The sequence below is a fragment of the Oncorhynchus masou genome, chromosome 27, assembly GCF_036934945.1.
Source record: "Oncorhynchus masou masou isolate Uvic2021 chromosome 27, UVic_Omas_1.1, whole genome shotgun sequence".
Classification (NCBI taxonomy): domain Eukaryota; kingdom Metazoa; phylum Chordata; class Actinopteri; order Salmoniformes; family Salmonidae; genus Oncorhynchus; species Oncorhynchus masou.
This window is the reverse complement of record NC_088238.1, coordinates 52342192-52354687: the sequence shown is the minus strand read 5'-3', so window position 1 is coordinate 52354687 and position 12496 is coordinate 52342192. Positions and strand designations below refer to the sequence as shown.

The 12496-nt window shown below is 46.1% G+C and overlaps 1 protein-coding gene across 4 annotated transcripts in view; it reads left to right on the top strand.

The window, feature by feature from the left end:
- LOC135516400 (neurexin-1-like) overlaps positions 1–12496 on the top strand; it is a 1013356-nt gene that overhangs the window by 666607 nt on the left and 334253 nt on the right. For 2 of the 4 annotated variants that reach the window (XM_064940680.1, XM_064940679.1), the window contains exon 1: positions 9942–10497. The exons of the other annotated variants lie outside the window; for them this stretch is intronic. In XM_064940680.1, coding sequence (XP_064796752.1) covers positions 10167–10497 — 331 coding nt within the window. In that variant the 5' untranslated portion in view covers positions 9942–10166. Of the gene's footprint in view, positions 1–9941; positions 10498–12496 lie in introns of those variants that run through there. 4 annotated transcript variants of the gene reach the window in all.

The window sequence follows — 12496 nt, the reverse complement described above, 5'->3', positions numbered from 1 at the left end:
TGGAAAGCTACCCAAAACGTTTGACCCAAGTTAAACAATTTAAAGGCAATGCTAACTGAGTGTATGTAAACTTCTGACCCACTGGGAATGTGATGAAAGAAATAAAAGCTGAAATAAATAATTCTCTCTATTTTTATTCTGACATTTCACATTCTAAAAATAAAGTGGTGATCCTAACTGACCTAAGACAGGGAATCTTTACTTGGATTAAATGTCAGTGTCACGTTCTGACCTTAGTTCTGGTATTATATCTTTGTTTTAGTATGGTCAGGGCGTGAGTTGGGTGGGCAGTCTATGTTTGTTTTTCTATGTTGGTTTTTGAGTTCCGCCTAGTATGGTTCTCAATCAGAGGCAGCTGTCAATTGTTGTCCCTGATTGAGAATCATACTTCGGTAGCCTGGGTTTCACTTTTGGGTTGTGGGTGATTATTTTCTGTTTAGTGTGTTTTGCACCTGACGGAGCTGTTTCGGTTGTTCCTTTTCTTCCTTGTATTTAGTGTTCAGTTTATTAAAATAATGATGAGCACTTACCACGCTGCATCTTGGTCCTCACCTTCTTCCACCAACGGTCGTTACAGTCAGGAATTGTGAAAAACTAAATGTATTTGGCTAATATGTATGTAAACTTCTGACTTCAACTGTATATATATATATATATATATATATATATATATATATATATATATATATATATATATATATATATTTTTGAAATATATATTTTTTAAATATATTTTCTTTCTTTACTATTTTCCCCTAATCCTACCACCCATCGCCTGATAGGAGTAAACTAATGACATATATGTTTGTCATTTATTTATTCTCCCCACTGTATTTCATGTTTCAATAATAGTATATGACTTACTGTATCCAATAGGACGGTATAAACTGTGTGGCTATCATTGGTGTGCAGTATACTTCAGTAGATCATGTGTAAATGGGTTTAGGATATACTCTGGTACAGTGTTGTCGCTTTGGGCTCTATCCATCCCTAAAGCTCAATCCCAGGCTCCCTGGGCGATGAGCATCTGCGTGCCGGGCGTGTAACCAAGGCTGACACCTCCAGCCAATCACCAGGCCTCTCGGCTGTAAACTATGACATCCAGATTTTCATGGGCCGCCTCTGCACTGCAGACACACCGGCTACACTGCCAGAAAGGAGCTCTGACACAGCAGGAAATTCATCACAAGCCCAATAGTTCTACTTTTTCTTGTCATTAACCATTGTCCCTGTTGATAGGTGACTTGGGATCCAGAAAGAAAAATTAAGGAAATGTTGTTGGGCCAATGGGAAATGAATTGATAAAGAATGAGTGCAAGCTTTGCTTTGTAAAGGCAGTCCAGTGTTCTGACATGGGCCACGGAAAGCGGATTATGACCGAACTGAAACTCACAGCCAGTGAATGATAAAGTAGTAGACCTGTAAACAATATTGAAACGGTTTTTTTTTAGGGAGCTTTTAAGCGATGTTGATCTGCAGCCTCACTGGTCCAGCACCTTTGTCTAAGATCAGTGAACTCAGTCTCAGTTGTGGCAGAGAAAGATCTCCAGTGGTAACTAGTTAGAACATTTTTCATGGAATTAAAACGTTAAAATGTTGTTGACCCTCTGGTTTCAACCTGCGTACTCCTCTCCAGTTGAAGCCGACATCAACGGTTCACTCTATTTGCAGCAACTTCTGCTCGGTGACAATGGCTGCGTTTAGACAGGCAGACGAATTGAGATATTCCCCCCCCCCGCCTCTAATGTGTCTCTTGACCAATCAGATCAGCTCTGAAGAAGATCTGATGTGAAAAGATCTGATGTGATTGGACAACATTTGACCAATTAGTGTAAAAAATATCCGAATTGGACTGCCTCTCTAAACGCAGCCTAGGAGTCAATGTACCATTAAATCCTCATTTAATAACCTCATGGGTCTGAGCAGAGAAAGTGTATTTAGTTATCATTGTGTAGGTTATAAATTACAGGATGTTGATGTAGGAAGCACTATCAGCACAGCAGTAGTATCATATGAGATCATGACTCAAAGTTTGCTGCGTATTTCTCCTTTGTGTAGACGAAAGGGGAAGGAGGAAGACTTCCACAACCATCTGTTCCCAGTGGACTTCTCATTGTGTTGTGTGTAATCTGTGAAATAAGGAAGCAAATCTCCGCTTGCTGTTTGGAGCTTAAATCAATAGCCGCTTCCCATTTATTGGATCTAAATACCCACAAAACTTCCAGAATAGCTTATGTTTTAAATACGCCTTACTTGACGTTGTTCTCTCCCTCCTCGTTTCGCTCTCTCGTTCTCTCTCTCCCTGGTCTTGCTCTCTCTGTTTCTCCCTCTTTCTCTCTCTTTCTCTTTTAGCTCTCTCCTCTCTTTTTCCTCTCTCTCTCTCCCTCCTTCTCTCTGTCTCCCAGCAGTTATCAGCAGTTCCTCTTCACTTATTTTCTGGCAAGGGATAAATTAGATGTGATTCAGTTTTACACACTCTGGCGTCTCATACCCGAGAGCACTGCAATCTGGTCCTTTAGGAAGACCCCCCCCCCTCCCCTCTATCTGTCTCTCTCCATCTCTCTCGCTCTCTCCATCTCTCTCTCTTGCTTTCTCCATCTCTCTCTGTGTAGCTGGCAGCATTGTTGAGCCTGCATTGCCCATTGAAATAGTAAAATAGTAAATTATTGTCAAAATAGACTCTCTTTTGTCCTCCTGTGCAGCAGATTACTAGCAGCATGTGTTGTCAGCCACTCACAGTCCTAGCCAACCTCTTTCCCATTTCCCCTCATTATAATACTCACAATGTAACGCTAGTATAGGAAACATACCTTTGGTTATAGTAAAACCTCAAACAGACAGACCCACATATTATTATGTTTTGATGTTTAGCTCGATTGGCCCATTGGAGCCATCCTGTGGTCCTAGTTCAGTGGTAGATGGATGGCCCAAGGCTCCAGGTGATGGAGAAAATGGGCCATTCAGGGGAAGGACATGTTGATATCGGTTTGATATTGTTCTCACTGTATCTTATTTAGATGGGTGGGTGTGACATTGAAAAAGAAAGGAGGATGTTGAGAAATGTTGTTGGGGAAAATGGAATGGGGCTTCTCCTACAATGAACTACATCTTCTCAGAGATCTCTGGTGGCCATTTCTTTTTTTTACCCCTTTTTCTCCCCAATTTCATTATATTGGTAGTTACAGTCTTGTCTCATCATTGCAACTCCCGTACGGCTTCAGGAGAGGCAAAGGTCGAGAGCCGTGCGTCCTCCGAAACACAACCCAACCAAGCCGCACTGCTTCTCGACACAATGCCCTCTTAACCTGGAAGCCATCCATACCAATGTGTCAGAGGAAACACCGTACACCTGGCGACCGTGTCAGCGTGCAGTGCGCCCGGCACGCCACAGGAATCGCTGGTGCGCCAAGGACATCCCTGCCGGCCAAACCTTCCCCTAACCTGGATGACACTGGGCCAATTGTGCACCGCCCCATAGGTCTCCTGGTTGCGGCTGGCTGCTACAGAGCTTGGACTCTAGTGGCACAGCTAGCGCTGCGATGCCTTAGACCACTACACCACTCAGGAGGCCTGACAGTTCATTTTGTAACCTGATTCAGAGAATCTGGCTTTTATGCCCCGGGGAACCCCGTCAACCGGTGATAGATTCCAGATCGGTTTGAATAAACAACAGCATTGCCAGATAACACCCCCATTACTGTCTTCTCTGAGAGACATCTAGGGCTTGTTATTGTACATACCATAAATGGGGATCTATAAAACGGGTTCAGGGAGATCTGCGATCTGATTGGCCGAAAGGAAGCGATGGAGAGGAGGTGGGCTTCTATCATGTCGAGAGGGTTGGGGGGTTGTTGCTAGTTATTAATGTCAGTGTCTCTCAAACTGCTTCTCTCTCTGGGATGTATCATCAGAGTTGATTAAGATGTGTGAAACAGGCAGGCTACTCTCCTCCTCCCTTTTTACCTACAGCACACTTCCTCCCTCCCTCTCTCCATCTCTCACTCCTTCCCTCTCTCCATCTCTCACACCTTCCCTCTCTCCGTCTCTCACTCCTTCCCTCTCTCCGTCTCTCACTCCTTCCCTCTCTCCGTCTCTCACTCCTTCCCTCTCTCCATCTCTCACTCCTTCCCTCTCTCCATCTCTCACTCCTTCCCTCTCTCCATCTCTCACTCCTTCCCTCTCTCCGTCTCTCACTCCTTCCCTCTCTCCATCTCTCACTCCTTCCCTCTCTCCATCTCTCACTCCTTCCCTCTCTCCGTCTCTCACTCCCTCCCTCTCTCCGTCTCTCACTCCTTCCCTCTCTCTGTCTCTCACTCCTTCCCTCTCTCCGTCTCTCACTCCTTCCCTCTCTCCGTCTCTCACTCCTTCCCTCTCTCCATCTCTCACCCCCCCCCCCCGCCTGCCTGTCTCCTGCTCATGTGTGCGTTATTACATAAATGCGTTTTTATTTTATTTTTACAATCTCATTATCCTTTGAACATGCAAGCCACAGTGAGAGCAGGGAAGATCACATGGTCTTTGACAAGATTGTTGTATCTGATACAACCTGATACTGAGGCTCCTTCACAGCTACTGAGACCATGATGTTATTAGTGGATTCATTTGTCTCTCCTAATGCACTTAGCAATTCTCCATAGCTGTATCCCTCCTTCCTCCCCTCTCTTCCTTCTCGCTCTCCACCTCGGTATGTGGCTGTGAAGGAGGGATGGTGAGTGGTGGGTGGATGCCTGAGTACAGGGGAGCAGTGAAATAAATCTAGGGCTTGTAGAAAACAGATAGATTTGAATTACCCGGGTCCCTGAGAGCAGACTATGAGAGGAAGTACATACACAGTGCAATTAGATTACAGCCCACAGTCAGCTGTGTCTCTCTCTCTATTTTCCCCAAAAGTGATGTTAACATTAAGTCTGCATTATTATAAACCAACCATTACTTTAGCCAAGGATGCTACTCAAACAACTGTATCAAAATAGCCATTTTGTAGCTACTCGCTAATCCAAAGCTTATGAATAGCTAGTACATCTCCATAGCTAGTTGCTAAACTCAGCCTGTAGCCTTATTATCCTTACTGTTAGCGGGCTAGACTGAATATTATAGATACTTGATAATCCATAGCTAACTACTAGCTCGTACATAGCCATTGCTAGCTAGTTAGCTAGTCGCTCAAAAATGTGCCTCATATGACCCACATAGCCTCTACTTGTGCAATGCTACAGAATACATACTGTGCTGTACTGAATCTGTTGCTAATTTTAGCATCATGCTGCTAAACTGTGTGTTGATAGTGTGTCCCATTGGCTGACAGCTTGAGCTTCTGCTCAAAGTTCACGCACAGTACATAAGCGGTTTGGAGGAAAAGTTATTGAATTATCCAAATGGGAGCCGGGAGTTAAAAAGTGATGACTTGCTTTGTGTGTTTCCGCCTCCCCCACTGTGCGAGAAATGGGATTCAGCATGTCTTTTTTTTCCTGACCCCTTCTGAGAAGGAAAAATCTAATACGTTGCCTCGTTACCGCACTCTAACCATCTCGTGACATAGCCACCTCCTGGAGATGAGCGTTTCCTCACACGTAAACGCTGATCTCTCAGGCTTGCTAAATCATTGCAGTCCTATTGTTAACAGAATACTACATTTCTTCACCAATCTCTCTTCAATAACTCTTTTCTTTTATGGTCCTCAGCCCGACACACACTGTAAATGGACTGGAGGACAAAGGGGTGGAGTTAATTATGTGGTTAACGTAGAAGAGTTTACTTGGGATTAGGCAGCAGGGAAGAGAGGCATTAGGAGCAGAGGGGGGTATTTGATCTGTACACTGCCAGGAACTGTAATCCCACTTCCTCTCTCTCTGACCTCACTTGCCTTTTGGTGGGGAGTGTAAGGGAAGTTACACAGGGGATAACATTTTAGAGGCAGCGGTGCCCTTGCGGACAGGTTTGCATCACCTCGGAGTGGAGGACAGGAGGACAGGTGAGGACGACACACTACTGGCGTGGTGTGTTGTTCTCAGCCTTTAGGGAATCCCCAGCAACGGCAGTGGTACAGTAGCTGACCCATCGTGAATTTCACCATGTTCAGTTCCCCCCTCACACACCCCTTCACCTGAGTGGAAAAACACCTCTGTATGGTAGTGTTTTATCCAGTGTGTCTCTGTTCACAGTTGTAAGACGTTTCTCAGGACAAGTTTCTGTATACAATAACATAACCAACAGAGTGTGATTTTGTCTAGCAAAGACAGTACCCTTCCATCTACAGAGCTAAGTGTTCCTACCGATTGGACATACTCTCTCCTAGCCTAGCGCTAACTGCTGTCTCAATGTAGACATCCCAGGCCCACTTCTAAACCACAGAAGGCTGGGTGTATGGTGATGTGCTTCCTGGTTCTATCCATGACCCTCTAGACAGGTGTCTGGGTCAGGCCGTGTCGTAGCTCACCCTGGCCCAGGTGTCCAACCTCATCTCCCTGATAGCCCCAGGTCTGGCTCCACCTGTCTCTGTTAGGCGAGACCACCACTGATGCTGGGGGGCTGCGTGTATGTGTATCTGAATGATAGCCCTGTCCTCCTGTCACAGAGGGAAGAGTGGTGCTGGCTTTTTTTGTTTGCCTATTTTTCGAGACCGCTCTTCTCAGAGCAGCGAGGCGTTTCCAACTGAGATCTCTACCAGCCGTGATTTATATGATGTGCTCCCTCTCTTTCTTCCTCTTCCTCTCTCTCTCTCTTCCTCTCCCTCACTTCTCTCTCTCTCTCTTTTACACTCTCTACTTCTCTCTCTCTCTTAGTTTGTCTCTCCTTCACCCTCGCTCTCCCTCTCTCTCTCTCTCTCTCTCTCTCTCCTTCTCCTTCTCCCACTCTCTTTGGTCCTCCCGTCCGTCCATCATGTATTTCTCTAGCTGGTGCCACCGGTCTGTGCCTCCTCATCACTATCTCTCTACCTTGCTACCCTGCCTCCTATGACACGAATAGCAGAAAGAGACCAGTGAAGGTACAAGGAAAAGACAAATGGGAGTGTGATATTCATGGCTAGTGGATGCGAGAGGCATGTAGCAATGAAAGGATGAAAAAGGAGTACAGAGGGGAGGATGATATGAAAGAGGGGAGGATTATATGAAAGAGGGGAGGATGATATGAAAAAAGGGAGGATGATATGAAAGAAGGGAAGATTATATGAAAGAAGGGAGGATTATATGAAAGAGGGGAGCATGATATGAAAGAAGGGAGGATTATATGAAAGAGGGGAGGATGATATGAAAGAGGGGAGGATGATATGAAAGAGGGGAGGATGATATGAAAGAGGGGAGGATGATATGAAAGAGGGAGGATGATATGAAAGAGGGGAGGATGATATGAAAGAAGGGAGGATGATATGAAAGAGGGGAGGATGATATGAAAGAGGGGAGGATGACATGAAAGAAGGGAGGATTATATGAAAGAGGGGAGGATGATATGAAAGAGGGAGGATGATATGAAAGAGGGGAGGATGATATGAAAGAGGGGAGGATGATATGAAAGAAGGGAGGATTATATGAAAGAGGGGAGGATGATATGAAAGAGGGGAGGATGATATGAAAGAGGGGAGGATGATACAAAACAATGGGGAGGATGATATGAAAGAGGGGAGGATGATATGAAAGAGGGGAGGATGATATGAAAGAGGGGAGGATGATATGAAAGAGGGGAGGATGATATGAAAGAGGGGAGGATGATATGAAAGAGGGGAGGATGATATGAAAGAAGGGAGGATGATATGAAAGAGGGGAGGATGATATGAAAGAGGGGAGGATGATATGAAAGAGGGGAGGATGATATGAAAGAAGGGAGGATGATATGAAAGAGGGGAGGATGATATGAAAGAGGGGAGGATGATATGAAAGAGGGGAGGATGATATGAAAGAGAGGAGGATGATATGAAAGAGGGGAGGATGATATGAAAGAGGGGAGGATGATATGAAAGAGGGGAGGATGATATGAAAGAAGGAAGCATGATATGAAAGAGGGGAGGATGATATGAAAGAGGGGAGGATGATATGAAAGAGGGGAGGATGATATGAAAGAAGGGAGGATGATATGAAAGAGGGGAGGATGATATGAAAGAGGGGAGGATGACATGAAAGAAGGGAGGATTATATGAAAGAGGGGAGGATTATATGAAAGAGGGGAGGATGATATGAAAGAGGGGAGGATGATATGAAAGAGGGGAGGATGATATGAAAGAAGGGAGGATTATATGAAAGAGGGGAGGATGATATGAAAGAGGGGAGGATGATACAAAACAATGGGGAGGATGATATGAAAGAGGGGAGGATGATATGAAAGAAGGGAAGATGATATGAAAGAGGGGAGGATGATATGAAACAATGGGGAGGATGATAGAAAGTATTCATCACCATCAGGGACCAACTCACCCTCTTTGTGTGTGTGTGTGCAGGCAGATACACGTTTTTGTATGGGTGCATCTGTTGTTTATTTTTAACATGCATGTGAATGTTTATTCCTTATTCCTCTCTGATTCATGCTGGTATGTTGTTATTCCAGTGACTCTGGAACAAGAATAGCCCCAACAGTCCACCAAGCTGTTACTTACAGTACCCGGTGAGAGCCCATACATTGGCCACAAAATCAGTAGCTTCACTCTGTTTTTGTAGTGTGTGTGCATACACAAGCATGTGTGCCTGCCTGCTACCCCTCCTCCCTGACTCTCTCTCTCTCTCTCTCTCTCTCTCTCCTCCCTCCCCTCCTAAACTCTCGTTCTCTCACTCTCTCACACTCTCTCCCCGCGTCTCCTCTTGGCTCTAAGTATCGTAGTCTGGCTGTACTTTCAAAGAGAGCAGAGTGCGTCCACCTTCCCTTGCTCCATTTATGCCACGGTCTCGTGTTCTGCTGCCCCAGCGTACGCGGATAGCCTGCCTATAGACCGCTGGATCAGGAGAGTCTCTTAGAAGGAGAGAGGGGAAGGATGCTCTCGCTGCAGCCCCTGTTTCAATTAGCATGAATTTCACAGCAGTGGCGCCGGTCCGAGCCAGACAGCCAGCAGTCTGTGCCGGAGCTCCGAGAGGACTACCTCTTCCTCAGACCAGTGTCTTGGAATCCACAGACTGAGCGGGAGAGATCCGGGAATCTTTGTCCATCTACAGGGACAAGCGCAGGGTACTGTGTGATATTGTGTTAGGAAGGAGACAAAGAGGGTTTTGAAGGATCGATACGCTGTGATGCTTTTCAGAGCCGGAGAGGAATAAGGATCACTTGGATGCTCTCTTGGGTGAGACTCTACTGCCTCTGCGTCCATATCCACGCTGCTCTCCATCCCAGCTCGGCTCTCTCCGCGAGGGGAGAGGGATTCTGAGAGTCTGTAGTTGTGGGGAATATAGCTGCTCTTGCTGCTGCTTCTTCTCTTGCTTTGCCTTGTACTCATTTTCCACATCCCTGTCTCTTCCACTCTCTGCTGCAGACTGCTCTGCTCTGTTGTCCCTCCAGGGATTTGAAAGCCTGGAAGCTGGATTCAGCTGCACCTCCATCGTCTTGGCGCTGCACTAGCCCTCTCTCCATCACTCTATCCCTTTTTTGCCTGTTGTTTTCCGATGTGAGAGATTTCGTCCAGCAAACGGTGGGGATGGTGGTCGTTTTTTTAACCACACCGAGGGCTCAGGCTCTGGACCGAGAAGGTTTGTAGCGCTCTCGCAAGGCAGAGGAAACCTTCAGTTACTATCGACAGTAAACAGGGTTATCGAGATAAGATTAGTCATTTAGTTTTACAGATGGAGGCATTTTGGTTTTAGAATATGTGTTCCCCTGATTAATCGGTTGCTGTTTAGGCTGCCAGTGATCATTTGTGTTGTGGTGCCTATTAGTCTGCTTTAACAAAAATCTTTAGTTGGCAAGGGGGGAGGGTCGTTTTTTTGGGGGGCTGTTGTTTTTTGGGTTTTGTATTTTTGGTGCTCTGGAGGATAGGAATAGGAAATAGGCTCCTGGAAGGATTTCGTCGCTGGATTTGAGAATTTTGCTCCTTTTTGGAAAGATTTGGGTTTTTCTTTCTCCTGAACATACCTTTTTTTCCTGCAGTGTTTTTGGGATCATTGTCTTCAGGAGGAGGATCTTGTTTTTGTTCATTCTCTTTCATTTTAATTGTGCTGGGAAGCCGGGGATCATGGGCCCTGGATCCATCTGAAATGTCGTCTTCCTCTTCCTGTCGCGTGGGAGGAAGTTGGAGAGGAATGATGCTCCCTTGGAAAACCGCCCCCGTGCTTCAGGCGGTCCTGGAGGTGGGCGGAGGACTGCTGCTAGTGCAGCGGCCCGCGGCGCTCCTGGTGTGGGCCAGCCCGGCCTGCCTGTTCCGGCTGGTGCTCTCCCTGGCCCTGCTGGCCTTCCCCTGCCCTGCAGTGGCCGCCCGCGTCTCCTCCAGCCTCAGCACCACCCACCACGTCCACCACTTCCACAACAAGCATGGAACGGTGCCCATCGCCATCAACAGGATGCCGTTCCTCACGCGTGGGGGCCACGGTAAGGTCCAAACTACTTCGTCCTATTCTAACGGTCGGTGTATCGGTTTCGTAGTGCTTTATAGTGTGTACATGTGTGATGTGTGGATATATGATGTGGGTTATCGGGGTCAGTGGAAGTTTATGGTCTTGAAGGGGGTTGATTTGCAGTTGGCGAGGAGGTGGTCCAGGTTGAGAGTTTCCACACATGTACATCCATCTATTGATCCTGGTCAATCCACACAGACAGAGCACCCCATTGGCTGCTCAGCCGTCTTCCACAGTGCCTCATTGGCTGCAGGTCCCCGCTGGTCACACTGATTCATGGCTCCGGAATGGCCGATGATGATGTTTACCACAACCATTACTACCACTGTCCTTTGCTTTGCTGTGTATCCTCAGACAGCAGGAAATTGGTTTCGCATTGTGTCCTGGTTTCGCATTGACAATTGACTCCACGACTTCACTGTGCTCTAGAAATGTTTCTGGCTGCTTCTCTCAGGGTTGTGTGTTGCTTGCTGCACTGTTCTTAGTCAAAGATGTCAGAGCCGAAGCGAGACTTGTCTTGATGTGCTCCATCATAAGCTTCCCCTTCTGCAGTCTTCTTATCCTCCCCTCGGCCTATCCAAACCTTCCTGTCACAGAGAGAATACTCAGTGTTCCGGCAACTCGAGCTTGTCCTCCATTGAAATGTTTGCGTGTTCCGCTGTCCATATCTTTCAATTCTCTCCACTTAGCTGCAGTCTGTTTAGCTGTAATCTGTATCAATCAGACAGAGGAGGGCAGCTCACATAGACCACCGTAGTCAATTGGCTGAGTCTGCACCTCTATTGACGTTAATGGCTTCCAGCATACTTCCCTGTGCTCAGTACCGCATTGGATTTATGACTTTTCCCTTTCTCTGCTGAGCCATTGAGCTCAATATGTCAGCTGTGTCTCAGCCATCCACCACTATGTAACACAGTAGAGCTTGCAATAGAGTCAGAGAAGATGTGGGGAAATAATGCCTGCTTTTACCAATCAGGGTTTGATTAAATGTTTTTATTATGTTTGCCTGATACTGTATAGACCTGGCTCGAAGCACTCTATACACACACACACACACACACACACACACACACACACACACACACACACACACACACACACACACACACACACACACACACACACACACACACACACACACACACACACACACACACACACACACACACACACACACACACACACACACACACAGGTACACAGACAGGTACACAGACACCCACAGGTACACAGACACACACACAGGTACACACACACACACACACACACACACACACTTTCTTTTAGCAACTAAAATGTCACTTGAAACCCTGGCAACCCTGTTCTAATCACTGTTGTGTTTTTTTTCACCCTCTAGCTTGGGTAATTGGATTGCACTTCTCTTGCATCTCGAGTTGCTAAGCTATTTAAATTTACATAATTAACATAAACATTTCTCGGGGTCTCTCGGTGGATTTGCGTCTGTCAGATGATATTGGACCGCTTGGAGAAATGGGGTGTTTGTTTGGCTAAATGGAAATGATGTCAAAAGAAAGGAAGCCTCAGTTCCGGAGCATGACACTGACCAAGTGTCCGCTATAGTCATGGCTGTTTCTACTGTCTCTCAATCACATTAGCATACCGTATTCAGGTACACAACGCATAGAACACGTTGAAACGTCTAGCATTGCTTTAGTGGTCACGTGATACCGTGATTACGCTGACAACTTGGGTATCTTTTTTTAGATTATGCAGAGCAGCATGTGTTCATCACCAATTCCATTCCATTTTTAAAAAGACATCACACATGCTCTTGAATACCATTCCAACGGAGATGCTTTGTTTTAATCGCTCTCAATAAGCTATCTAAGGCATCCAAGTGCAGACTCAAGCCTCTCTAAATTAAGTGTCAGCCCTCGGTGCTGCCAACCAAGTGGTTGAAACCCTATTACAGTCTTCCCCATGATAGGATCATATCAAAGTTTATTTGTCAC